Source organism: Salmo salar, chromosome 13, assembly GCF_965601325.2.
Source record: "Salmo salar chromosome 13, fSalSal1, whole genome shotgun sequence".
In the NCBI taxonomy this organism is placed as follows: domain Eukaryota; kingdom Metazoa; phylum Chordata; class Actinopteri; order Salmoniformes; family Salmonidae; genus Salmo; species Salmo salar.
In genome coordinates, this window is record NC_138303.1 from 47,412,615 (window position 1) to 47,440,018 (window position 27,404).

Sequence of the window (27,404 nt, forward strand, 5' to 3'; positions counted from 1 at the left end):
CGGACTATTCAATAATTATTCAACAGCAGTGGATAAGTTTGTTTTGGCTCTAAGGCCTATAATGCGCTAATGTTGTGTCAAATGGACAATGCACCAATCCTTTCCAACCTGGCATGGTATAATTTGATAAGGAGTCTTTTCTTAATTTATAGAATAATCATTGCTGATCAGGTCCGGTCCTGGCCGATATGCTATCGTAGACAAGACCCCCCAAAATTACAGCACTCCTATCCCCTCGAAGTAGAATAGTAGCTTAGGCTATAGTGTTGGCCCGCAACGCACTTTTATGAATGCCCATGTGGTAGCCTACCGTTTGTAAAACAGGCAATTTACCATTAATCCCTCTCATTTGGTTATATTAATTTCTGTTAATGCATGTATTAAGTACAGTAATTTACTGTTTTCATTCTCAGAGTGGAAACGTAGTTTGCAGATTTCACAACCTGCTACACTTCTGAGAAACAAGTTTTGATTTATTTCATACCATCATTTACATGCTCCATGTGAGCAAACTGAGCACTCACAGAAGTAAGTACCTGGCCTGTGTAACAGTATAGCTTCCGTCCCTCTCCTCGCCCCAACCTGGGCTCGAACCAGGGACCCTCTGCACACATCAACAACAGTCACCAACGAAGCATCGTTACCCATCGCGCCACAAAAGCCACGGCCCTTGCAGAGCAAGGGGAATAACTACTTAAGGTCTCAGAGCGAGTGACGTCGCCGATTGAAATGCTATTAGCGCACACCACCGCTAACTAGCTAGCCATTTCACATCGGTTACGCCTCCTTTCACTTAATGTCAAAAGAAGGAAAGTGCCCAGCTGGGCTTCTGTCATTTTTTTCTTCACCTCACACAGTAAGTCAACAAAGTATTATTATTATTTTTTTCATCCATCCAAATAATAACAGTTCCTCACAATATTTGAAAAATCTTTCCAACACACTCCCCTTCGATAATCAGTGTTGCTAATAAAAAGGTTATGGACATGTTGCGTGTATTTGTTTCTATTTGAATGATTGTTCATTTCATCTTCATACTATTGCATAGCTGTCCCCTTCATACTTTCCTTGTCAGTTCATTATCTTATATCATACTTTCGGTAGGCCTAGGTTTTTTAATACATTTTAAGGAAAGGAGAAATATTTGCTTGTGTCTGAAATATGCAGGTGGCTTTGATTGACGGGTGCGTGTGTTTGCTGATTCTCTCTATAGGCCTATATGTCCCTTCAGAACATTTCCTAAAGTATCCTGCCTGGACTCCATCTCTTTAATAAGAATCAAACGCTCCTGTCATGTTTTAATGTTGTAAAAGGCCTATTTTATGTAGCTTAGTCAACATTATTTATCTATTTGAATAACATATGCCACTTCCATCAGCAGCAGGGTTTGTGATGTTATCCAAATGTTTCCAGAAAAGTGGAAGAAAACCCATGAGACTTAATTTGAATGGTTTTGTGTGTCGAAATAGGATCTGTATTTAATTTCTTTATATGCAGAAAAGCCAACAGACAAGGACAAGGTAAGGGGATACACTACATGACCAAAAGTACATGGACACCTGCTCGTCGAACATCTCATTCCAAAATCATGGGCATTAATATGGAGTTGGTCCTCCTTCGCTGCTTTAACAGCCTCCACTCTTCTGGAAAGGCTTTCCACTAGATGTTGGAACATTACTGCAGACACACACACACCACACACACACACACACACACACACACACACACACACACACACACACACAGGCAGCGTACTTGGCAGCAAAAGGGTTGGACTCTGTCATCACATTTGATGACAAAGTAGATTTTTTATTTTGTGTAGGGTAGTGTATCTGTATGCCAACACTAGGGGCTCAATTCAATCATGTTGGTACAGTAGCTGTCTATTCTCATGGTCAGTTATAACCACAATGATTTTACGTACCAGAATAACCTGTCAGTGTCGAGTAGTGTCCCCTCATTGGTGTATCTACCTACTGTTACAGAGAAACATGAAACTCGAGGAGTGAGAGTATGTACAGAGTTTATTGATCAAACATTGAAGAAGCATACAAAGTATGCTATATAAACTGTTGCAGGTCCTTTTTATGTCCTTGTCCTTGCATATGTGTGAGAGAGTGAAAGTGTCAGTGTGGGGACAATGTTGTAGCTTAAACTAAGGTCAATAATTATTGTAATTACATAGGCTAGGCCTACTAACTAGGTTCTCTGTAGAAGCCTGTAACAGCCTAACTGTTGTCATCAGTGTTCTTAAAGGAAAGATTCAGCCATTTTGAATGTTTTAGGGCATCTCTGAGCAATGTTCTATTGATTCCTTGGGTCATTTCATGTGTATCTGAGGTCTTGCCGTTCACACAGGCAGAAATACAGTCAGTATGATGTAGCATTGTGATAAAGCCGCTCTCACTAAACAGGAAGTTAATAGGAAGATGATTTTTAGATTGCTAAAAGGTCTATCATACATGTCAGATTTCAATTTTGGACGATGTCATAACGCGGGAAGTTGTCTTCTCTCGCATGACCCATTGATAATATTTTTGCAATATTCCTACCTTGAGAAATTTGTAATTTAACAGGGTCCACCACAATTCTCCTATTTTTCTGCCTCTTCAGTCCAGGGTGCATTGCATGGTGCTGCCCAGTGGCTCATAGAGTGGAATGGTGAGAGACTTTGTTGGAAATGTAGGAAACTGCAAAGTCCAAAGAAGCTTGGGGAGAGGATTGCCTAATCTTAGAGGTTAAGGGGAAATGCTGTTTTATGAAAAAACGGTAACAGATGGAGGTAGTGTTGTCATGATACCAGAATTTTGCTTCGATACAAGATTTAGTATGACAATACTCGATACCAAAATGATACCACTGCAAATTTTTTTGGGCATATTAGCCAAAGTCATAGAATGACACTTGATCCAGACAGATAAACTCAGCTACTGCTCTGTTCAATCGTTGGGCATCTTTTGAGTTCAATATCATTACATTTGAACATTTTAATGTAAAAAATTTGAGACAGCCATGTATGCGTTAATGAATCAATTATACAATCAATTTGACTTTGTTTTTACCAATCTAACTACAAAACAACAATAGTAATCATTTATTTGAATGGTACATCTTCACTGATAAACTGGGTGAATCAAGATGTAGCCTCGGTCTAGTCACAATACAGGTGAATGCATATTATTCAATAGGAGTGTGTGCATGCATTGAGCTTGTTTTAGCTGATTTCACGGGGCTACAGATGACAAACAATCCCTTCCTTTTATGACTTATTTTATTGGCAACTGCTAGGAGAACATATTGTATTGTACTGATCAACAACATTTGCACAGAAGAAGCACACTTCTTTTATAAAAAGTGTGCACTGTCCCTTTGACATTTTAAATTTACATTTTAGTCATTTAGCAGACGCTCTTATCCAGAGCGACTTACAGTAGTGAATGCATACATTTCATAATTTTTTTTCCCATACTGGTCCTCCATGGGAATCGAACCCACAACCCTGGCGTTGCAAACACCATGCTCTACCAACTGAGTAATGCTGTCATTCACAAGGCAGAATGTGGCTGTGGAATCTGACTTTGTGGCTATGGAAACCAGACTGGAGCACCTGGAAACCATGTGTTTGATGTATTTGATACCATTCCACTGATTCCACATTCCAGTCATTACCACAAGCCCGTTCTCCCCAATTAAGGTGCCACCAACCTCCTGTGGTAGGCTTACATTGCGATTAATTAATTCAACTATCACACCTGTGCATATTATATTAAATGACACTGATGTTTAGGATAACATGGCTTTATATTAGTTGATAAGTAATATTGAAAAGGTGATATGATGCAATCTAACTAGATAAGGCCTAGGCTACTTCATCCTAATTTAAGATAAACACATTGGATACAAATACTGGCATGTGATAAAGGATAACATGTCCAATATAATTATATAAATGAGGTCAGTGTTTGAGACAGAATGTTTACATGAGGCTGTTAAGTGGGATGGAGATCTGTGGGGCTCATGACTACGGCGAGGGAGTTTGAGGTATGCGTCATGGGCAGTGTCAGTAGCTACAGGGTACTGGTACAGGGTACTGGTACAGGGTACTGAATGATACTTTAGTAGCATTGATGGGATATCATTTTATGAGGATTCATGCCAAATGGCTTGGTAGCTGGTAACTGGGAGACCGATGGGAGAACCGGGGGCTATTATTCACATGTCACAGGCTAGTGATCTGGCCATAATGGGAGAGTCTATGTTGTCAGGAAATGACCCATGCGCTGCAGTGTGTATATTCCCAGGTGGAAGCGGCACATGAGGAGCAGGAGATAACTGAGAGCACGGGCTGAATTCTAGAGATTGAGTTTACATCAAGATACAGCAGGCGGGGTTGTTGGTCCACACACAGTACTCCTTGCAGCACCTCCAGTCGGTAAAGATCGTCCTTTCTCTCCTCGGTGGGTTCATACTTCTCACGTGAAGTGAGATCCAGCTGCATAATGGGTGAGCTTGAAGACGCCATGACAGAGGAAGTGGAGCTAAAGAGAGTGAAAAAGACTAGATTCCACTATAGACATACAGATGGGTTGGGTCTGGAGCTACATTAACCGCCTTAGTTGGGTTGGGTTAGTTGCTTTACTGGTTAATGCATCAGATGAAAGGATAGATGTTGGGGTAATTGTACACTGGACAACATTCTGAGGGCATTGATGTGAAAGCATATACAGTTCTGAGTTACCTCAAGGAGATGTAGCGTTGATAAGATATACACACTTCAAATCAAACTTTATTTGTCACATACACCGAATACAACAAAGATAGACCTTACCATGAAATGCTTACTTACAAGCCCTTAACCAACAGTGCAGTTCAATTTGAGTAAAGAAAATATTTACCAAATAAACAAAAATAATAAAAAAGTAACACAATAACTTAACAATAACGAGGCTATATACAGAGAGTACCGGTACCGAGTCAGTGTGCAGGGGTACAGGTTAGTTGAGGTAATTTGTACATGTACAGTTGAAGTCAGAAGTTTACATACACCTTAGCCAAATACATTAAAACTCAGTTTTTCACAATTCCTGGCATTTAATCCTAGTAAAAATTCCCTGTCTTAGGTCAGTTAGGATCACCACTTTATTTTAAGAATGTGAAATGTCAGTGGAGAGAATGATTTATTTCAGCTTTTATTTCTTTAATCACATTCCCAGTGGGCCAGAAGTTTACATACACTCAATTAGTATTTGGTAGTATTGCCTTTAAATTGTTTAACTTGTGTCAAACGTTTAGGGTAGCCTTCCACAAGCTTTCCACAATAAGTTGGGTGAATATTGAATCATTTCTCCTGACAGAGCTGGTGTAACTGAGTCAGGTTTGTAGGCCTCCTTGCTCGCACACGCTTTTTCAGTTCTGCCCACAAATGTTCGATAGGCTTGAGGTCAGGGCTTTGTGATGGCCACTCCAATATCTTGACTTTGTTGTCTTTAAGCCATTTTGCCACAAATTTGGAAGAATGCTTGGGGTCGTTGTCCATTTGGGAGACCCATTTGCGACCAAGCTTTAATTTCCTGACTGATGTCTTGAGATGTTGCTTCAATATATCCACATAATTTTCCTCCCTTATGATGCCATCTATTTTGTGAAGTGCACCAGTCCCTCCTGCAGCAAAACTGTTTGGAAATTGCTCCCAAGGATGAACCAGACTTGTGGAGGTCTACAATTTATTTTCTGAAGTCTTGCATGATTTCTTTTGATTTTTCCATGATGTCAAGCAAAGAGGCACTGAGTTGGAAGGTAGGCCTTGAAATACATCCACAGGTACACCTCCAATTGACTCAAATGATGTCAATTAGCCTATCAGAAGCTTCTAAAGCCATGACATCATTTTCTGGAATTTTCCAAGCTGTTTAAAGGCACAGTCAACTTAGTGTATGTAAACTTCTGACCCCCTTTGAAATGTGATACAGTGAGTTATATGTGAAATAATCTGTCTGTAAACAATTGTTGGAACAAATCCTTGTGTCATGCACAAAGTAGATGTCCTAACGAACTTGACAAAACTATATTTTGTTAACAAGAAATTTGTGGAGGGGTTGAAAAACAAGTTTTAATGACTCCAACCTAAGTTTATGTAAACTTCCAACTTCAACTATAGGTAGGGGTGAAGTGACTATGCATAGATAAGAAACAGCGAGTAACAGCAGTGTACAAAACAAATGGGGGAGGGGTCAATGTAATAGTCTGGTACCCATTTGATTAATTGGTCAGCAGTCTTATGGCTTGAGAGTAGAAGCCTTTTGGTCCTAGACTTGGTGCTCCGGTACCGCTTGCCGTGTGGTAGCATAGAAAACAATCTACGACTTGGGTGACTGGAGTCTCTGACAATTTTATTGGCTTTCCTCTGTCCCCGCCTAGTATATAGGTCCTGGATTGCTGGAAGCTTGGCCCCAGTGATGTACTGGGCCGTACGCACTACCCTCTGTAGCGCCTTACAGATGCCGAGCAGTTGCCATACCAGGCAGTGATGCAACCAGTCAGGATGCTCTCAATGGTGCAGCTGTAGATCTTCTTGAGGATCTGGGGACCTATGCCAAATCATTTCAGTCTCCTGAGGGGGAAAAGTTGTTGTCGGGCCCTCTGTCTTGGTGTGTTTGGACCATGATAGTTTGTTGGTGATGTGGACACCAAGAAACTTGAAACTCTCGACCTGCTCCACTACAGCCCCGTTGATGTTAATGGGGGCCTGTTCGGCCCGCCTTTTCCTATAGTCCAGGATCAGCTCCTTTGTCTTGCTCACATTGAGGGAGAGGTTGTTGTCCTGGCACCACTTTGCCAGATCTCTGACCTCCTCCCTATAGGCTGTCTCGTCATTGTGTAAGGACCGATGCCGGAGATGAGAAGCAGGTATGGGGAGTTGACATTTAATTATGAACAGACAAAGAGCAAGACAGAAACAGCATCAGAACACAGATACACAATGACAAACAACAAACAATGCAGCAGCGGGGGACAGAGCTGGGGAACTGACAAATATAGGGGAGGTAATAAACAGGTGATTGAGTGAGTCCAGGTGAGTCCATTATTATAACTGAAGCGCGTGACGAGGGAAGACAGGTGTCCGTAAATGATGGTGGCAGGAGTGTGTAATGCAGGGCAGCCTGGTGCCCTCGCCAGGTGGTGTTGAACGCTGAGCTGTAGTCAATGAACAGCATTCTCACATAGGTGTTCCTTTTGTCCAGGTGGGAAAGGGCAGCACTTGCCTATCAGGTGACGTGCCTATCAAGTGAAAATGACATGGCCTGGGAACACCTCTTATAACCTGTGGCCTGATGGGGAAGACTGGATCAAAGCATGAGGAGGTTTTCTAGGGTCTTCATTTTTGCGGAATCCAGCAGAATCCAGAATTCTGAAGGCATAGAATCAGGCGAAGAGAGAGTGGGAATCATCATGTTATCAAACTTTGGGATTTCTTTGCATATATAATTATGCAAAGCTTACCACATTGTTAATACTGTTATGTTTTGTGTTTCTCGTTGATTTTCAAGTCTTGTGCTATCACTCACTTGGGAACCAGAAGGAGAAAGTTGAAATGGAAGGGGTCGACAACTCCAGCGGACATGTTATTATCAGTTTCTATGAGAAATGGTGTGATCATAGAACAGAGGCCATAAGTCTCTGAGTTTGTAAACCTCATGGTGAATGTCAATCATCTTTATTTTTTTTTTGTGTTTTATTATTATTGTTTGTCCATCTATAAGTAATTCCCAAGTTTATGTAATGTTGAACAGTATGGAGTTAAATGTTCAAAACGGGGGACTGATGGATTCTGGGTTCTAACGCCTAAACTTGGAATAGGGTTAATTATCAGGTATCCTTTTGAAATATTGAATGCTTAGGGTTAGAGGGTCTACACCAGAAGTTAATGGTTATCTGTAGGAGGAAGGTATATGGTGGGGGCAATTAAGCTTGGAATGTACTGAGTGCAGCGAATACGATCACATGTGGCAGCACTGATAAGGGAAGAGAGCTGTGGATTAGTGATGAAGGGGGTTGAGGTGACGTTAAGGGAGAAGGCACAGTTTATTTCCACTTAATTTCCTGCCTAGCAACAGAGATCTAGTGTTTGGAGAGAAGGAGAAGATTTCACCCCAAATTGGGGTACATACACCACCACTATTGGAAATGTATTTTGGTCAGTTCAGCTGTTCAACCCTGTGGGATAAATAAACTTGGTTTAAGCCTTCATAGCGTCCGTCGAGTTCTTACTCTGATAATTAGAACCTAACCGGATGTAGTAATATTTTTGAACATGTCTTACCTCCAAACGAGTCACCTGTCAAGCTATTATTGAGAACTTGTTCTCAACTTGCCTACCTGGTTAAATAAAGGTGAAATAAATAAATAAATAAAATTAACTTCCAGGGTTGAGAGTGGTTTTATCTCAACGCTACGTCATACGGGCAGAATTTCTGCCTGCTCGAACAGCAATATCTCAGATACACATGAAAACATGAATTGACCCAGGGAATCGATAAAACTTAATTCAGAGATGCACAAACACAATATAATAATATATATACATATCGTTGTTTGTGTGTTATTGTTGGTTTTGTCTGTATGGAAAATTGTAAAATAAAATATTTGAAAGAAAGAAAAAAAAATTGGTGAATCTTTACTTTAAGTGCCAGTAAACAAACATGCCACTGGCGGTGTAAGGCCCCAGTCAGTCGCTCTTGAGCCAGAACACCAGCCCCACCAATACGCTGTTGGCGCACTCCAACCATAGGAGGTTGATGCTGATGTAAGCAGGGACTGCAAGGCCCAAAAGCTCACAGGCGATGCACATGACCAGGTAAGATGCCCACGTTGTGCCAAAGTCCAAAGTCAGGCTGAGGTAAAGGGGGGGCCTCTGCCATTCAGTCTCCACTGCCAGTGCTTTCTGCTCGTCCTCGTCACCCCTTAGCTGCTGTAACTTGGCATACCTGAATCTCAAGTGGCTCTGCAGCATTGGGTTAACATTATCCCTCTGCTCTGACAGCCTGTTGGCCTCCTTCAGCCACAAAGGCAGATGTTTGTAGTGGAGCAGCATTACACAGCAGATGGCCACGGAGATCCCCACTGAGAAATGTACCACAAACTCAGACTCCTGCACAGCGCACCCTAAAGCGTTCCTCCCTCCCTCGTACTCAACCTCTAGGAGGTTTGTGACGGCTGAGCAGCAGGAGTGCACACCGGCTAGCACCCACACCAGCAGCGTCAGGGCATAGTTCCATAGGTCCCTACAGGGAGCGACGTGACAGGTGGTGTAGCATGGCTCGGAGGCGTAGTCCAGCAGCCCCAGGCCCAGCATGGGCAGAGGCAGCGCGTTGAACACGGCTGAGGCATGCGCCAAGAGGAAGCAGATGGACACCGGGGAACGGGCGGGTCCGAGGAACCACACAGCCGCCACAGCGCACACCAACACCACATCAACGAGGAAGACGGAGAGGCCACAGACGCCCATGAAGGAGGTGTGCAGCAAGCACAAGCACATCGACAGGACCAGGCAGTCCAGGCCCACCTTTAACAGCAAGATGAACAGAAACTGACCGGTGCTGTCCTCGTAGTAGCTCCCCTCCTCTTCCCAGGACTCAATGATGGCCAGCATGTTGAAGCTTTTGCCGTATGACTGAGCACAGCTCCAGAAGTAACCTACTGGGTCTGTGACGTTCCACCCAATGTCACCATGCTCAGGGAAAAGCTGTTGAAGAGAGAGTGACATATGGAACAGTTAGCAGCAATTTACAAACAGCTTCTACCAAGCAATGAAACATTTTTCTTGTGTTATCAGTACTACCTGGGCTCTTGTGACTTGTTTACAGAAACAACTACACCCTAGGGATTTCAACAATAAGAAACTTCAACTCTCCCTGTGAAGGGATAGTTCACCCAAATTACAAAATGACACAGGCTTCCTTACCCTGTAAAGAATGCTAATATTGTACTATGACTTGATTGGGATTTGTGCCACAAATGCTAAAACGTTTGGAAATGGTGCCAGGAAACTAAACCAAAGCATGGATTATTGTCATATCTTGTCTGTGGACTGCTTACAGGGTAAGGAAACCAATATGTAATTTAGTATTTTGGGCGAACTTTCCCTTTAATGGATGTATCATGCCTCAACACTCTGTTTGGATTCCACCAAAATCAAGTGTTATTGCATTCATAGCTCTATCGATGAATTTGAGCATGATTGAATTTCAAACCAAGCAACATGGCTGCCTTTGACTTATTCAATTTTTTAAATGAATAGTTGTTTTACAATAACAAGGTTTCCATCCAACCTTTTTATGCGAGTAAAATACGTTGGATAAAAAAATGTCATGACAGGCCTGATGTCACGTCCTGACCATAGTAAGCTGTTATTTTCTATGGTCAGGGCGTGACAGGGTTTTTTTCTAGTTTAGTTTTTCTATGTTGTTATGTTCTAGTTTTGTATTTCTATGTTGGGTTGTTCTAGTTTTGTATTTCTATGTTGGGCTTTGTTTGGGATGATCTCCAATTAGAGGCAGCTGGTCATCATTGTCTCTAATTGGAGGTCATATTTAAGTTGGTGTTTGTCCCCCCTGGGTTTGTGGGAGATTGTTTTTGAGTAGTATATGTTTCACCTCTGTGTCACGGTTTGTTGTTTTTGTTCTTTCAGTTTATTTTTGTATGTATCGAATAGTTTCACGCTGAAAATAAAATGTGGAACAACACACACGCTGCACTTTGGTCCGCTTCTCCTTTCGACAACCGTGACACCTGATGGAAACCGCTGATTTGTCCGTAAGCTTTCCAGATGTCGACAAAACATACTAGACAAGGTGGGATCTTTTTGTGTCGGTAAAATGTATTATACGTGAAATGGCGGTGGAAGTGCTTTTATGCATAAATATTGATATAATAACCATCACATCGAAGTAAACTTGGTCATGCGACAACTCAGGAAAGCATGCAGTTTACTAGGCTTTTCTCTGTTTTTGCTAGTCCTTCCGGTTTTGACCCCTGCCTGCCTTGACTCTGATCCCGCCTGCCTGACCATACTGCCTGCCTGCCACTCAGTACCTTCTGGACTCTGACCTTGTTATGATCTTTTGCCTGTCCACGACCATTCTCTTGCCTGCCCCTTGGATTATTAAAAATATCAGAGACTCGAACCATCTGCCTCCCGTGTCTGCATCTGGGTCTCGCCCTGTGCCTTTATAACCGGAGACTTTCTGTCGACTCTCTCCAGCAGACGGACCGGCAACCACAGAGACAACAAGACATGCACTCGTAAATATGTCAATTGCAATTTATTTTCGAATGAGCAGTCGTTAGTGTAAAGTATTAGCATTTTCTATGAGTAGTTATCAGCTATGAGTTTCCTGCTGTTGAGCGGTCCACACCCCCTTTCCTTTGTCTACCAAGCAAACATATTGGTTTTGTCCGCTAGGGATTTTTTCTTTGTATCATGTCATACCCCATGCATGAACTAATTGTGTGTTTTCATGTGTTTCTGTGATTTGATTAGTTAGTAAATAATTAAGCCAATTTGTATATTACTGATTCTTAATTTATACTGGGGTTCGTGCTGATATCCAAGTGTTTGCGACATTCAGTAATGAGAACTGATGAGGTAATTATAATACATTAAGCACTGTTTTGAAAATAATAATACATTAATAAGTGACTGTTTTGAAAATATCTGAGGAGTTATATTTGGGAAATTGACACTCTATAAACGTATTTTCTGTGGTGCCCCGTCTTCCTAATTAAAGTTACATGATTAGTTTAATCGCATAATTAAATTACAGAATTGATTTGATAATATACAGTTGTCACATTTAATGATAGTCAGATAAGTGGGCTCAGTGTTAGGTGGTTTTGTCTGCTTCTTTCAAGGATAATCTTCTGTCTCCACAGACCTTCTCCAGCTGTTTCTGGGTGTTCCTGTGGGTTCAAGGTTTTTCCCTGTGGGTTCAAGGTTAGAGCTTGTCTGGTCGTGGTGCTGGGTGGTTTCCTCAAGGTGTTCCCGATATAGCCCCATATCCTGCATTTTATTTATGACAATTTGTTCTTGCTGTGTAATTTCCCAGAGATCTTCATTCCATATGGCCAGTGTATTCTCAGGATGTGTCTTAGGCATTTGTTTATGAATGTTTGTAGTTTGTTGCTTGTGACTTGTGGTTTTCCATATAGTAAAACTGATTTGACGTTGGAACTGAAGATGCAGATTGTTTAGTGTTTATTTGTTTTGAGATCCATATTCGCTTTAGCATTAGAAATGCAGTTCTTGCCTTTCCTATTGTTTGTCGATCTTTGTCACTTCCTCCATCTTTCCTGATGACACTTCCCAGATAAGTGAATGTGTCACTTCCTCCAGTACATCTTGTTCTACAAATGTTTTATGTGTACTATGTTGTCAACAAAGTCATGGTCTGCTAGTTGGAACCAGAGGGTCCAAGGTTTTCTCCTGTGGTGGTTTCCTTCATTATCCAGCTGACTGCCATTGGGAAGAGAAGGGGGAACCACAGGCAGCCATGTCAAACTTCTGTGTTTACGGGGAAGCTATCAGTGAGGTGTCCATTGTGTATTACTCTGCAGGATAACTGTAGGTATAACTGTTGGGTGATGTTGATGATCGTCTTTGTAGTGTAGTCACGATACCAAAATTCTGACTTCGATACCAGGTTTAATATCATGATACTCGATATCAAAACGGTACCACAACATTTAAAAAAAGCTGTATTAGCCAAAGTCCCAGAATGGCACTCCGCTTGCAGATTGCTCCCAAGAGACGAGGTTAAACTGCGCGCAGGGGCTCCGTTAGATGTGGCTCAGGGTACCACACACTCTGACTAAAACGGCGCAGAGAGGGACCCACCTTGGACCTGCCGGGAGTGTCAGTGAGTAGATAAGTCATTCCAGACAGATGAGAAATTCAGGGTGAGACTGATTTTCTTTCAAACATCATAGAAAATCCTGTTCTAAGAACAGGTTGTGCACATTATGTCTTTGTTGTAGCAAAGACACCCCTAGTTAGAAACTTTGTTGTAGCAGAGTTATTTCTGAATAGGGGAAGTCCTAGAAGTAATTATAGGGCAAACACCCTGTTGAAGCAGGGTGACCCTGTAGGAGCAGGGGACATTTCCGATTGGCATCTTTTTGTTAAAGCAGAAGTATCCTGTTTAGAGACAGGGGTTGTGTTTCTCTGAAGTAGAGAAACAGCCATGGGATGATATGACACAGTTACAAGCGATGTGATTCCAGGGCATAATCCTGAGAAAAAATACAAATATTCCTACAGGTATTTTTTTTTTTTTAAATAACGGAAAAATTAACATTGTAAAAGAGTAATGAGTAATCAGTGTACTGGTAAAACAGTTGGTTATGATTGGGAAACCAGCTATAAAGTTAAACGCTACACGGAAATGTGCATAGGAGGAACTACCATGTGGGTACAACATTTAAAATTACAGAGTAATTAAACCATTTTATGGAGGAGAAATTACTCTTTTCAAATTAGAAAGGAAGACATTCCTAACCAAATACTGTTTGTTTTGTGTGTTTATTTTTGTTTCCAGAGTGTGTATTGACGAGAGATGTATATTATGGACGGACGATGGACCCTATCAGTCCGACTGGCTGCACTGTGTGAACGAATAAAGGAACACATATTCTCAAGTAGTAAATTGGCAGACATTCTAGTATTGGTTCTAATAAAAGGTATCAAAACCGTTACCAATTAAAAGGCACAAATACCATAACTACTCTCCAGGGAAGTGTGTACCACTACTTTAGATAAGGGTTAAATTGGCATATATTAGAGCAGTGAGTAAATCTAAACACTCAGGCCACAGCCAGGAAGAGGTAAACTATAGCAAAGCCATAGATGCACTAAAAGAAGAGCAAGCATATTCTACCAATTCGGCTAGAATATGGGGAGAAAAAAATAAAATTCTGGATAAAATTCGGCAGCATTTCCCTGCTGATGGAAAATTCAAATCAAAGAATTCAGATGCTATTGAGAGTTGGCACAATGACATGAAATGAAAGTCTAAGGCTCAAAACATTTTTTTATTTAACCTTTTATTTAAATGAGAACAAGTTCTCATTTACAACTGCGACCTGGCCAATACAAAGCAAAGCAGTGAGACACAAAACAACAGAGTTACACATAGGATAAACAAAAGTCAATGACACAATAGAAAAATCTATATCAGTGTTTTGATGTCACCGTTCTATCGGCAGAGGAGAAAAACCCGATAGAACCAAGTTTCGTGAATGTACTCAGCATAACCGTACTAAACTCAGCAAAAATGAAACCTTCCTTTTTCAGGACCATGTCTTTCAAAGATAATTTGTAAAAATCCAAATCATTTCACATATCTTCATTGTGAAGGGTTTAAAGACTGTTTCCCATGCTTGTTCAATGAACCATAAACAATTAATGAACATGCATCTGTGGAACGGTCATTAAGACACTAACAGCTTACAGACGGTAGGCAATTAAGGTCACAGTTATGAAAACTTAGGACACTAAAGAGACCTTTCTACTGACTCTGAAAAACAGCAAAAGAAAGATGCCCAGGGTCCCTGCTCATCTGTGAACGTGCCTTAGGCATGCTGCAAGGAGACATGAGGACTGCAGATGTGGCCAGGGCAATAAATTGCAATGACCGTACTGTGAGACGCCTAAGACAACGCTACAGGGAGACAGGACGGACAGCTGATCGTCCTCACAGTGGTAGACTACGTGTAACAACACCTGCACAGGATCGGTACATCCAAACATCACACCTGCGGGACAGGTGTAGGATGGCAACAACTGCCCGAGTTACACCATGAACGCACAATCCCTCCATCAGTGCTCAGACCGTCCGCAATAGGCTGAGAAAGGGCTTGTAGGCCTGTTGTAAGGCAGGTCCTCACCAGACATAACCGGCAACAACGTCGCTTACGGGCACAAACCCACCATCGCTGGACCAGACAGGACTGGCAAAAAGTGCTCTTCATTGATGAGTCGGGGTTTTGTCTCACCAGGGGTGATGGTCGGATTTGCGTTTATCGTCGAAACACCGAGGCCTGTACTCTGGAGCGGGATCGAGGTGGAGGGTCCGTCATGGTCTGGGGCAGTGTGTCTGTCACAGCATCATGGGACTGAGCTTGTTGTCATTGCAGGCAATCTCAATGCTGTGCGTTACAGGGAAGACATCCTCCTCCCTCAAGTGGTACCCTTCCTGCAGGCTCATCCTGACATGACCCTCCAGCATGACATTGCCACCAGCCATGCTGCTCGTTCTGTGCATGATTTCCTGCAAGACAGGAATGTCAATGTTCTGCCATGGCCAGCGAAGAGCCCAGATCTCAATCTCATTGAGCACGTCTGGGACCTGTTGGATCGGAGGGTGAGGGCTAGGGCCATTCCCCCAAGAAGTGTCTGGGAACTTGCAGGTGCCTTGGTGGAAGAGTGGGGTAACATCTCACAGCATGAACTGTCAAATCTGGTGCAGTCCATGAGGAGGAGATGCACTGCAGTACTTAATGCAGCTGGTGGTCACACCAGATACTGACTGTTACTTTTGATTTTGACCCCACCTTTGTTCAGGGACACATTATTCTATTTCTGTTAGTCACATGTCTGTGGAACTTGTTCAGTTTATGTCTCAGTTGTTGAATCTTGTTATGTTCATACAAATATTTACACATATTAAGTTTGCTGAAAATAAACGTAGTTGACAGTGAGAGGACGTTTCTTTTGAAGTAAATTGAGTATGTTGTATACTTATTGGTCATAAATACAAATTCCTTGCTTTAACTAATTATGACAAATGTTAAGAAAATGTTGAGCAATGTTATAAAGTAATGACTTTTCAAATCAAGTTGCGTTACATGTTATGTTGGCTGACAAATTTGTTGGTTACGCTATCCTTTTGAACCGCATAGCATATAATTGCATCGAACTTGCTAGTATTTTAACTATATGTTATCCAACTACCCAACGTTTATTGACTTGATTATTCACTTCATTCTTAGCTTAGCTAAATGGTATTGTCGTTGTGCAATCTCAATGGACATTGTTAGATGGGGTGCTTTGTAAATTCGCTCTGGATATTTGTTCGAATTTCAGAGCACTCTCGTCTGAATGTACCATAGTGCAGAATAACTGATGCACTTACAAATGCTTGTTGTATATGGCCGGTGTCAGTAAACATCAGGGAAATAACTTAATTATATTGTTGCCAGCAGCGCAGTTAGTCACCAGCGCGTTGGATAACATGAAAAAACGTAACCAGCTCTGCTAGGGTGAGTAAATGGTCAAAGTGAGGATGTTTTCTTATTTGTGTCTGGAAATAGCAAGCAAGCTAGCCAACTTTAGCCAGTTAGCTTGGGTGCTTGACTGCCTTTGTGAGGTCAGAGAGCTTGGATCAACCCTGCTCCTTGGCCAGAGAGGGCAGTGTGTTCTCTAAACAGTCCGAATTTCCAAAACACACAAAGACGTAAAATGTCTAACTTGTAATTTGTTACGCTAACAAGCTAGCAAGAGGCTGCATAGCAACAGCATCAACTTCCAGTAGACATGTAAAGCTCAACTGAAAGGTTGTTTGGTTACAATATACTAAAATGAACTAATAGTATTTGAACACAGCTTGGGTATGTGAGTATATTGATAGAATGTGTACGTCTGCTTTGATGGCAGGTTGGAAACCAGTTATCAGCATGGATATTGCAGGGGTAGCAGAAAAATACTGAAGCGTAGTGTGTGGGGCCATTGGTCATTCAGGGGCAATATTTGTTAAATTTATGACAGGAAAGTATGGGGAATTCACTTACCCTAACCAAGGAAACTATAAACGCTTATGGGATTTTCTCTGTCCGGTTAATACATTTTAATAAAATAGCCCATACGGCTTGAAAATGTTTTGGTTTTTTTCACAGTAAGAGTTAGGGAGAATTAACACTGAATGTAGACATAACTTGTAATGACGTAAGAAACCAAATTAGGGTTTCCGTCAAATTAAAAATCATTGTGGAGTAAATGTGATGTAATAAAGGAATTTCATTATGTCGCAAGGGAAAATATATTCTGCTTTTATTGACCTTGCCAGATCTGTTTCCAAATCAATGAATGTCGATTCAACTCTTCGACTGCTAAATCTCCTTTGCACATGGGAAATCTTTGCAAAGAAATACTTAGATGAACTTTAAGGCCATTTTCTGGTAATTGTGTTATTATGTGCCAGATGTTAAGACTACAAACCATTATAATTGGGTTATTTGCGGGGTTTACTGGTCATTTACTGACTGAATTGAAGTTGTGGGCAGAAAAAGGCTCAAGTACTGTGAACTGTTTTAACTCCCATCAAAATGTATCTTTTCCCTTAGGAATTGGTTGATATATTTTGTGTATTTGACGCATTACATGTTAATCTTTCAATAGTAGGCGTTTAAGTATGAAGCAGAAAGGGAATATCCTATAGAGGTTGGTATATTTTTAATAGAGTAATATTGTTTGGTAAGACAAATGAAAACAATGCCTTCTAATAATGTGACTGGAAATATGTTATTAGTGTTTTTTGGATAGACTCTAATAATGCCATGTTTAAGTCCGTGGGTGAAAGTGAGTCGTGTTCGCTGGGCTATACCAGGCTGTAAGGGACACAGTGGTAAATTTGAAGCAGAGGTCTGAATAGCTGAATCGGAAACGTTCTTTGACAGTTTCTGATTATTGTTGCTCGGTTTTGTAGTTATGGTAACACCAGTGAATTTGAGCAGGAAGGTAATGTAATTTAAAACGATAATCTGTTTCCATTATGTGGAACAGTGGCAAGTATCTAAAGTGAATGTTTTAGTTCTGAATATTGAGCTGACGGCACCAACTTTTTTGAAGGTCCTCGATTTGTTAAAACAGGTTTTATATTTTGACAAAATTAATGCAATAGGTTAAAATTATAGGATTACCAGAAAGGGGCTCTGGGATTGTTTACTTTGGAGGTGTCTATTCCTTGTAATGGGACACTATATTATCTGATGTGTTTTGAGTAGGATTCTTTCTTCCAGGACTGATGGAAGTCCAGTACAGTATGCATGTTAAAGGAGCTCCCACATTAAATAAGGCCAGGGACATTTTGTTTGTTTTATCCTACGTTGTGAATGTTTGTTAGTGTTTCAAAACCATGTCTGATTTATTGTGTGTGGTTATTTTATTTGGTTTCAGTGGGTTTTTCACGGGTTAGAACCGAGGCATCTTGAAAGGGGCACACAAATGGAATTTTCTGAAGCTTTATTTTCTGAGTTTTAATTTAACATGTGTATTCTTTTGAATAATTTTGATAATGTACTAAAGAATCTGTAACCTGGGATGCGAAATGTATGACATGTTTGACTAATTATTAAAAACAATCTAATACAGAGAAACACTTATTTGAAAGGTTTGAATGACGTCTGACCTCTGTCCTGACTTTCTAGTGTAGTTTGATCACCCTCACTGGAAAGCATTTGGTTGATGATTTAAGGTCATTTGTAATACTGATTTGAAGGTAATTTATAATACTGATAATTACGGAGAAGTTTATAATTAAGTTATTTGTGTGATTCGGACCACGTGAAGGATAGAACTGTCTCAGGAGTGCAACAGAAGTCCACGTGGAGTGAGCATGGAGAGAGATCCGTTCCAAAACATCTCATGTTGGTGGTATTCTGTTTGGCAAATGGACAAGACATAGTAGCAGTTGTGGTGGGGCTCAGGTGAGACATTGAAATTGGGACATTGTCATGGGCCATCCACTTTGAACTGTGACGCTATCTGAAGAAAAATGAAGAAATGCCAGAAGATTGAGTGCTGGGGAAGGGGGGGGGGGGTCAACTGTGCCCATAAATGATTTAGACTTGTCTAAAATTGTTATTTTGGGGTATCAGGCTGATTGAGGAGGTTTACACACTGCTAAATGTATAGTTATTTAGACTACGGATGCATTGAGATATTGATCTGTCACACTCACGGCAGTGTAAGACAGGGATAAACGTGAGCTGTAATGATAAAAGGTTAATAATGGTAATAAGTAGTACAAACTGTCTATATATGATCCCGTTAGAATATACATTTACAAACTGTATTGGTGTGTGCTAAGTTGAGGGTCTTGAATTTGAGTGATAGACTCAACGTGAGGCACTAAATTTGTGTTGAATATTATTGATGGTTGGGGTTTTATTTTACTATGTTATTAGAATTCTAATTTTAAAGCACATCAATACATGGCTTTCTGGATGATACAGTACAATTGACTTGAGCATGTTTTAGTATGTTTATAACATGTACACTACCGGTCAAAAGTTTTAGAACACATACTAATTTAAGGGTTTTTCTTTATTTTTACCATTCTACATTGTAGAATAATAGTGAAGACATAAACTATGAAATAACACATGCAATCATGTAGTAACCAAAAAAGTGTTAAACAAATCAAAATATATTTTATATTTGTGATTCTTCAAATAGCCACCCTTTCTTTGCCTTTGACAGCTTTGCACACTCTTGGCATTCTCTCAATCAGCTTCATGAGGAATGCTTTTCCAACAGTCTTGAAGATATTCCCACATATGCTGAGCACTTGTTGACTGCTTTTTCTTCACTCTGCAGTCTGACTCATCCCAAACCATCTCAATTTGGTTGAGGTCGGGGGATTATGGAGGCCAGGTCAGCTGATGCAACACTCCATCACTCTCCTTCTGGGTAAAATTGTTACGTTCGTCGTAAGAAGGAGACCAAGGTGCGTGAACAGGTAGGCGAACATTTTCTCTTTATTCAAATGAACAACAAAAATATAAGACCGAACGTAAAAAAATACAAGAACGAGCGTAAAGTTCTGCAGGCTACACAGTAACTAAGAAAAACAACAGCAGCTATACAAAAACAAGATCCCACAAAAACCCAGTGGGAAAAGGCTGCCTAAATATGATCCCCAATCAGAGACAACAAAAGACAGCTGCCTCTGATTGGGAACCATATCAGGCCAACATAGAAATACATAATCTAGAATGCCCACCCAAATCACACCCTGACCTAACCAAATAGAGAAATAAAAAGACTCTCTACGGTCAGGGCGTGACAAAAATAGCCCTTACACAGCCTGGAGGTGTGTTGGGTCATTGTCCTGTTGAAAAACAAATGATAGTCCCACTAAGCCCAAACCAGATGGGATGGCGTATCACTGCAGAATGCTGTGATAGCCATACTGGTTAAGTGTGCCTTAAATTCTAAATAAATCACAGACAGTGTCACCAGCAAAGCACCCCCACACCATAACACCTCCATGCTTTATGGTGGGAAATACACATGCGGAGATCATCCGTTCACCCACACCGCGTCTCACAAAGACATGGCGGTTGGAACCCAAAATCTCCAATTTGGACTCCAGTCCAAAGGACACATTTCCACCAGTCTAATGTCCATTACTCATGTTTCTTGGCCCAAACAAGTCTCTTCTTATTATTGTGTCCTTTAGTAGTGGTTTCTTTGCAGCAATTCGACCATAAAGGCCTTATTCACAGTCTCCTCTGAACAGTTGATGTTGAGATGTGTCTGTTACTTGAACTCGGTGAAGCATTTATTTGGGCTGCAAATTCTGAGGCTGGTAACTCTAATGAACTTATCCTCTGCAGCAGAGGTAACTCTGGGTCTTCCATTCCTGTGGCGGTCCTCATGAGAGCCAGTTTAATCATAGCGCTTGATGGTTTTTGCGACTGCACTTGAAGAAACTTTCAAAGTTGTTGATATGTTCCGTATTGACTGACCTTCATGTCTTAAAGAAAGGATGGACTGTCATTTTATTTCTGTTTGAGCTGTTCTTGCCATAATATGGACTTGGTCTTTTACCAAATGAGGCTATCTTCTGAATACCCCCCCGAGGGAGACGAAGAAGTGAATGAGTTTTTGGTGGCAAGGGAATCTAAGTGAATTAATAACGTTTTTGGTGACAATCAGCTTTTAAATCCACATATTTTGCATTAATTACTAGGGTAGTTAGCATACAATTAAAGCTGGAAGCTACCATTGTTGTCTTGCATTGTAAAAGTGTTCTAGCCTGACATTCCGTATTATGCAGTGTGGGGCTAACATCATATGAGGCTAAAACTGTTTAAACCCTAGACTAGGGTTGGCGCGATACCAGTATCGCGTACTCAGAAGTATTGTGGCCAGGAAACAAAACATGAAGCAGACTTAATTTCTTTAGGAAAACAGTCCTAATATTGGAAAACAGCCTTATCTTATAACCCAGAGTCATTATTTGTGTATTTGTCAAGTTATAGCACACAATATTTCACATAAAGTAGGTTTTCAAAGAACCGTCGAGTTTAGTCTGATTCATGTTTTCTTTTTTGACGAGGAAAATCTGGTTACGTAGTATTGCTATACTGGTGAAAACCTTACTCTGGAGTCGAAGATTATGGTCTGGAGTTGAATTTAAAATGTTGTCACCCCCTATCATCTGGTATTCTGGAATCAAAATATATCTTAACAAAGTATGGTCAAAGTGATGTAAATGTATGAGTAGGCCTACTGTAAATATATGGCCTGAACGGTGTTTCAATATGACGGAATAGTGGTTGGGATGTTTATGATATGTGCTGCTAATAGGTTAGTTGGCATATCTGAAATGTAATATCCTGTTTTTCCAGATGCTTAGTAATACATAGCAGGCTGTAGACTATGTAAGGTGTGTAGGAGGGGGAAACACACACATCTACTCTAGTATCTGTTCAATACCACCTCGGTGACCTAACCCCTGCATTAGAGAGGCCAGAGTAGCTAATGTTTCCAGACAGTGTTTGCTCTCTTATCTCAATGTGAATGTTCAGTGTAGGGATGGGAATGAGTAATCGAGTACTAGAACGGACGACAAAACTCGATCTTTAACCAGAGATCTTTTTTTTATACTGTAAAACTATTTGGTGGAATGTGCTTTGTGGCTGCCCAAATGGGCAAGTGAAATGTTGTCCCGATGAAAATGTAAATGTCTTGAAGACAATGTTAATTTGCTTTGACTCTAGTGTTCCATTTGTACTTGTGCATTTTGAGGGTCACAACAAAAAAGAGACCTAGCATCACACAGTTCTTCTCCCTAAATTCCCTTTCCCCTCCATGTCTCATTCACTCAATTACATTCCAACCACTTCCTCTCCACATGTGTGATGCTGAGTGCGCACACAAGCTCCCATAGGCCTACAGAAATAAATGCATCTAACTGATGTGATACACAAGCTACATTCCTTGCCAAATGGCGACAGTTTTATCACATTTTCAAAATGGATTGGTTTGATTCAAGTAGGGGAAATGTGTGTTCCAGCAACGAGCTGCAGTTTTGGGAAAATAATTGCGTCCCGTCTATACTTTTCAAACTGCTAGCGCCATTTAGAATTGGTTAGCCTTGGCTATAACCCCCTAAACATAGACAGATCCACACTGAAAATATGCAAATACAATAGTTTGATAAAGATGGAGCGTATTTTCATCAGAATCATTTAGCCTAGGCCTACTCACCAAACAGATGTCGTTGCCGTAATTCATCACTGTACAGTGTTCAATGTGGAATTGTTATTCCATTTTGAAAATTTGAAAGAAAAGGCAGAATAAACTAAATAAAACATCTGTTTATCAAAAAGAAAACAGATTTTGGTTTGTAACCCTGAAGAAATTGTCTTTCAATTCACCAAACTGAGCCCTGTTTCAAAGGATCACTCTTTGAGAACAACTGTTCCAGACGCGAGATAAAATATCAAATAGGTGTGTCTTTGAAAATGAAGTTGCAAGAGAAACTCTGGAACAAAAAAAAAATTGGTTCATAGACCCGGGGTTACATCAGTAACCTCTGGTAGCCGCTAGATACGGCTGTAATAAAAATAGTGTTTTCTGTTTCTTCCTACAAATATGACTAACTTTTGAACAGTTTAAGCCAAAAAATATTATGCCCCCATCACTGAAAGATAAGACTCCCAGGAATGTCCACATGCCACACAGGATTCATTAGAACAGTGTGGACAAGATCAGGCACTAAATCCGCAACAAACAAATTGACTGTTGTGGATAAAAGGCTGTGCGTGATGACGTAGTGCACATAAAAATACCTTTTGCTGTTAAATTGCCATGTACCGAATAATAAATACTGTTAAATGGGTTTACATAACATTTAACACTCTACTGATGATTTTCTCACCAAAAATGTGCGTTATATATCGAGTGTACACACTCTGGTATTGGCACGTGAGCCAACAGCTCGCAGATACAGTGCGAGTATAGCCAACATTATGAAACTATTATGGACAAAGGAGCAAGATTATTTTTTATCAGACAGCAGCCAAGCATTGATGATCATGTCACCAGAATAAGGCCCTCGATATTTATTGGAAAGGAGCATCAGCTCATCCATTGCACTTACTTTCACCACCCTGCGAAGTTCATCATCATTTATTTAATCTGTAGCTTAATAAACTGCATGCTTTCCAGACAAGTCGTAGTGGGACGACCATACAAAGTCATCGCGTGACTCCAAGTTAACAGTGGTGGAAAAGTACTCAAGTAAAAGTCAAGATACCTTAATATAAAATGACTCAAGAAAAAGTGAAAGTCACCCAGTAAAATACTCTTTGAGTAAAAGTCTAAAAGTATTTGGTTTTAAATATACTGAAGTATCAAAGTAAATGTAATTGCTAAAATATACTTCAGTATCAAAAGTAAAAGTATAAATAATTTCAAATTCCTTATATTAAGAAAACCAGACGGCACCATTTTCCTTTTTTTTTTTTTTTTTTTACGGATAGCCAGGGCCACACTCCAACACTCAGACATAATTTACAAAGGAAGCATGTGTGTTTAGTGAGTCCACCAGATCAGAGGTAGTAGGATGACCAGGGATGTTCTCTTGATAAGTGCATGAATTTGACTATTTTCCTGTCCTGCTAAACATTCAAAAGGTAATGAGTACTTTTGGGTGTCAGGGAAAATGAATGGAGTAAAAAGTATATTATTTTCTTTAGGAACGTAGTGAAGTAAAAGCAGTTACAATTTAAATAGTAAAGTAAAGTACAGATGCCACCAAAAACTACTTTAGTAGTACTTTAAAGTATTTTTACTTAAGTACTTTACACCACTGCAAGTCAACTTCGATATCATGGTTATTATATCAATATTTGTGCATAAAAGCGATTCCACCAACATTTCTCGCATAATTAGTTTCACTAACACAAAAACATTGCACCTTGTCTAGCGTATTTTGTTTTGTCGACATATGGAAAGGTTACTGATAAATGTTCTGTTTCCATCGAGCCTGACGTGACATTTTTTTATTCAACATGTACTTTACTCACATATAAAGGTTGGGTTAGGGTTAGGGTTAGACTAATAGACTACTCACATATAAAGGTTGGGTTAGGGTTAGGGTTAGACTAATAGACTACTCACATATAAAGGTTGGGTTAGGGTTAGGGTTAGACTAATAGACTAATAGACTACTCACATATAAAGGTTGGGTTAGGGTTAGGGTTAGACTAATAGACTAATAGACTACTCACATATAAAGGTTGAGTTAGGGTTAGACTAATAGACTAATAGACTACTCACATATAAAGGTTGAGTTAGGGTTAGGGTTAGACTTATAGACTACTCACATATAAAGGTTGGGTTAGGGTTAGGGTTAGACTAATAGACTAATAGACATCTCACATATAAAGGTTGGGTTAGGGTTAGGTGTTAGGGTCAGGGTTAGACTAATAGACTAATAGACTACTCACATATAAAAGTTGGGTTAGGTGTTAGGGTCAGGGTTAGACTAATAGACTAATAGACATCTCACATATAAAGGTTGGGTTAGGGTTAGGTGTTAGGGTCAGGGTTAGACTAATAGACTAATAGACTACTCACATATAAAAGTTGGGTTAGGGTAAGGTGTTAGGGTTAGACTAATAGACTAATAGACTACTCACATATAAAAGTTGGGTTAGGGTTAGGTGTTAGGGTTAGGGTTAGACTAATAGACTACTCACATATAAAGGTTGAGTTAGGGTTAGGGTTAGACTAATAGACTAATAGACTACTCACATATAAAAGTTGGGTTAGGGTTAGGTGTTAGGGTTAGACTAATAGACTACTCACATATAAAAGTTGGGTTAGGGTTAGACTAATAGACTACTCACATATAAAGGTTGAGTTAGGGTTAGACTAATAGACTACTCACATATAAAGATTGGGTTAGGGTTAGACTAATAGACTACTCACATATAAAGGTTGGGTTAGGGTTAGGGTTAGACTAATAGACAGATAGACTACTCACATATAAAGGTTGAGTTAGGGTTAGGGTTAGACTAATAGACAAATAGACTACTCACATATAAAGGTTGAGTTAGGGTTAGGGTTAGACTAATAGACTAATAGACTACTCACATATAAAGGTTGGGTTAGGGTTAGGGTTAGACTAATAGACTACTCACATATAAAGGTTGGGTTAGGGTTAGACTAATAGACTAATAGACTACTCACATATAAAGGTTGAGTTAGGGTTAGACTAATAGACTACTCACATATAAAGGTTAGATGGAAACCTGGTTAATGATGTTATTTTCTACACACAGAATATCATATACAATTATTGCCTATGACCTTGTGAACTTCCCAATACATTAATTTCAGTCACTTCAAACTATACTTCCTTTAGACTGAAGAACTGTCAGACTGATTTGTAATAGACTGCCATAGCCCCAATTGAAAAAGTTAACATTGGCCGTTGATTACACCCCTTTTTTTTACATGGTGGGGTGGTCATTTCTTTTAAATATCAAAACAGGGTCGCAGGCCAAAAGAAATGGGAACCCCTGTACTAGCATAAGCCCTTTGCACGTATCACTGGAAACATACTGTATCTTTAACATGACAGTCAATCTCAAAGCACTGTCCTGACCGCATGTCTCATCATTTTGTTTATCATTGATATTATTAATCATGTTATTTTCAAGCAAGTTTAATGCAGTAATCTTACCTGTGGTTGGACACAATTCTGGACCTTAACTTGTGCGTCTCAGTATTGAAGCAGGAGCTCTCAACCAGATCACAATGAGCTGGGGTTGTGTGGCCGTAACAAGCTTTCTTTTCTTCCCCCCCCCCCCTCAAAGATGTGCAGTGTGTTTACTGCCCACAGACAGGAGACTCTGGACATACATGGGGTGGACTGACTCTGATGGCCAGTACTATTGGGTTGGGGAAGGAGTTTCTCCAGGGATGCCTTGGGTACAAACAGCTCTTTCAGAGGGGCTGAATGTCCTCGCTCTCCACCGCCCCCATCCTCCACCCCCGCAGCGCAGTGACAGTCCGGTATGTGTACGTTTCATCCACCAGCACCACACTCTGAGGCGTGTGGGCAGACAGAGACCTAGCCCAGCACAATCCACACACACACTCATAAAATTATGCGATAGATTACCATGAATTACAGTACAACAATGATTCTCCTCACATCTCCATACCGGTTAGGCTAGATGCTATATATGGTATGTGAATAAGTTCCTGTAAGTAGGGAAATGTAGGCCCATTTGTTTTACGCCCATATACCAGCTGGTAAGTGGTAACTCCAATGTCTGACCAGAAACAAGGGAGTAGGAGCTGGGGGGGAAAGGGTAGACATGCCCCCCCCCCATGTTAAAACCAGGTAAAACGGTTCCCCCAAATAATATAAATAATAATCTGCAAGAATTTTATTCAGAAAAATGAATCCCCAGATTTGTTGAGGGAATTTCTTTTAGAAAAGGCCTCCGCTGCTGGAATGTGTCACTTCCCCCGCCCCCACTGAATGCTTCATTGTCACTCTCAGTTGTTACAAGCAGTCTGGCCGTGTGTGTAGCACCACCATCATTACTCACTGCACCGGGTAAAGTAATTGTTGTTGGTAACAACAAAGTAAGTTCAAGTAAAACCTGTATGAATGAGAATAAACTTTGATATGTTACAACAAACGTGAGCAACTAAAACTTTCTCTTGGCTAGTAGCTAGTTGGCTTTACAGGTTTTTATCTAACTAGCTAAAGCTGGGTAGTTCTGGCTGTGTGAAAAAACTAATAGTGAATGTTTTGACGCCAAGAATACTTGTCAGCTTCAGAATTACTTGCACAATCACTGTCTTAGTCTTCATCATAGGGTCAGCAAGTTGGCAATGGATGTGCCTCCAGTCAAGAAGAGAGAAAATAAAATAGACATCGTTTTTTTTCAAAGGAGTGTAAAGGACATTGAAAGCTTAGATGTCTCTAAAACTTTATCAAATCAAATCACATTTATTTATATAGCCCTTCTTACATCAGCTGATATCTCAAAGTGCTGTACAGAAACCCAGCCTAAAACCCCAAACAGCAAGCAAT

The 27,404-nt window shown here is 40.4% G+C and overlaps 1 protein-coding gene across 1 annotated transcript; it reads right to left on the reverse strand.

Annotated features, from left to right (window-relative positions):
* Positions 1–3,253: 3,253 nt before the first annotated feature.
* LOC106566960 (uncharacterized) lies at positions 3,254–26,174 on the reverse strand. The gene is made up of 2 exons (XM_014135659.3): positions 26,037–26,174; positions 3,254–9,742 (listed from the first exon to the last, which is right to left on the reverse strand). The coding sequence occupies exon 2, from the start codon at positions 9,647–9,649 to the stop codon at positions 8,726–8,728; it is 924 nt and encodes a 307-aa protein (XP_013991134.1). The 5' UTR covers positions 9,650–9,742; positions 26,037–26,174; the 3' UTR covers positions 3,254–8,725.
* Between the last annotated feature and the right edge of the window lie 1,230 nt (positions 26,175–27,404).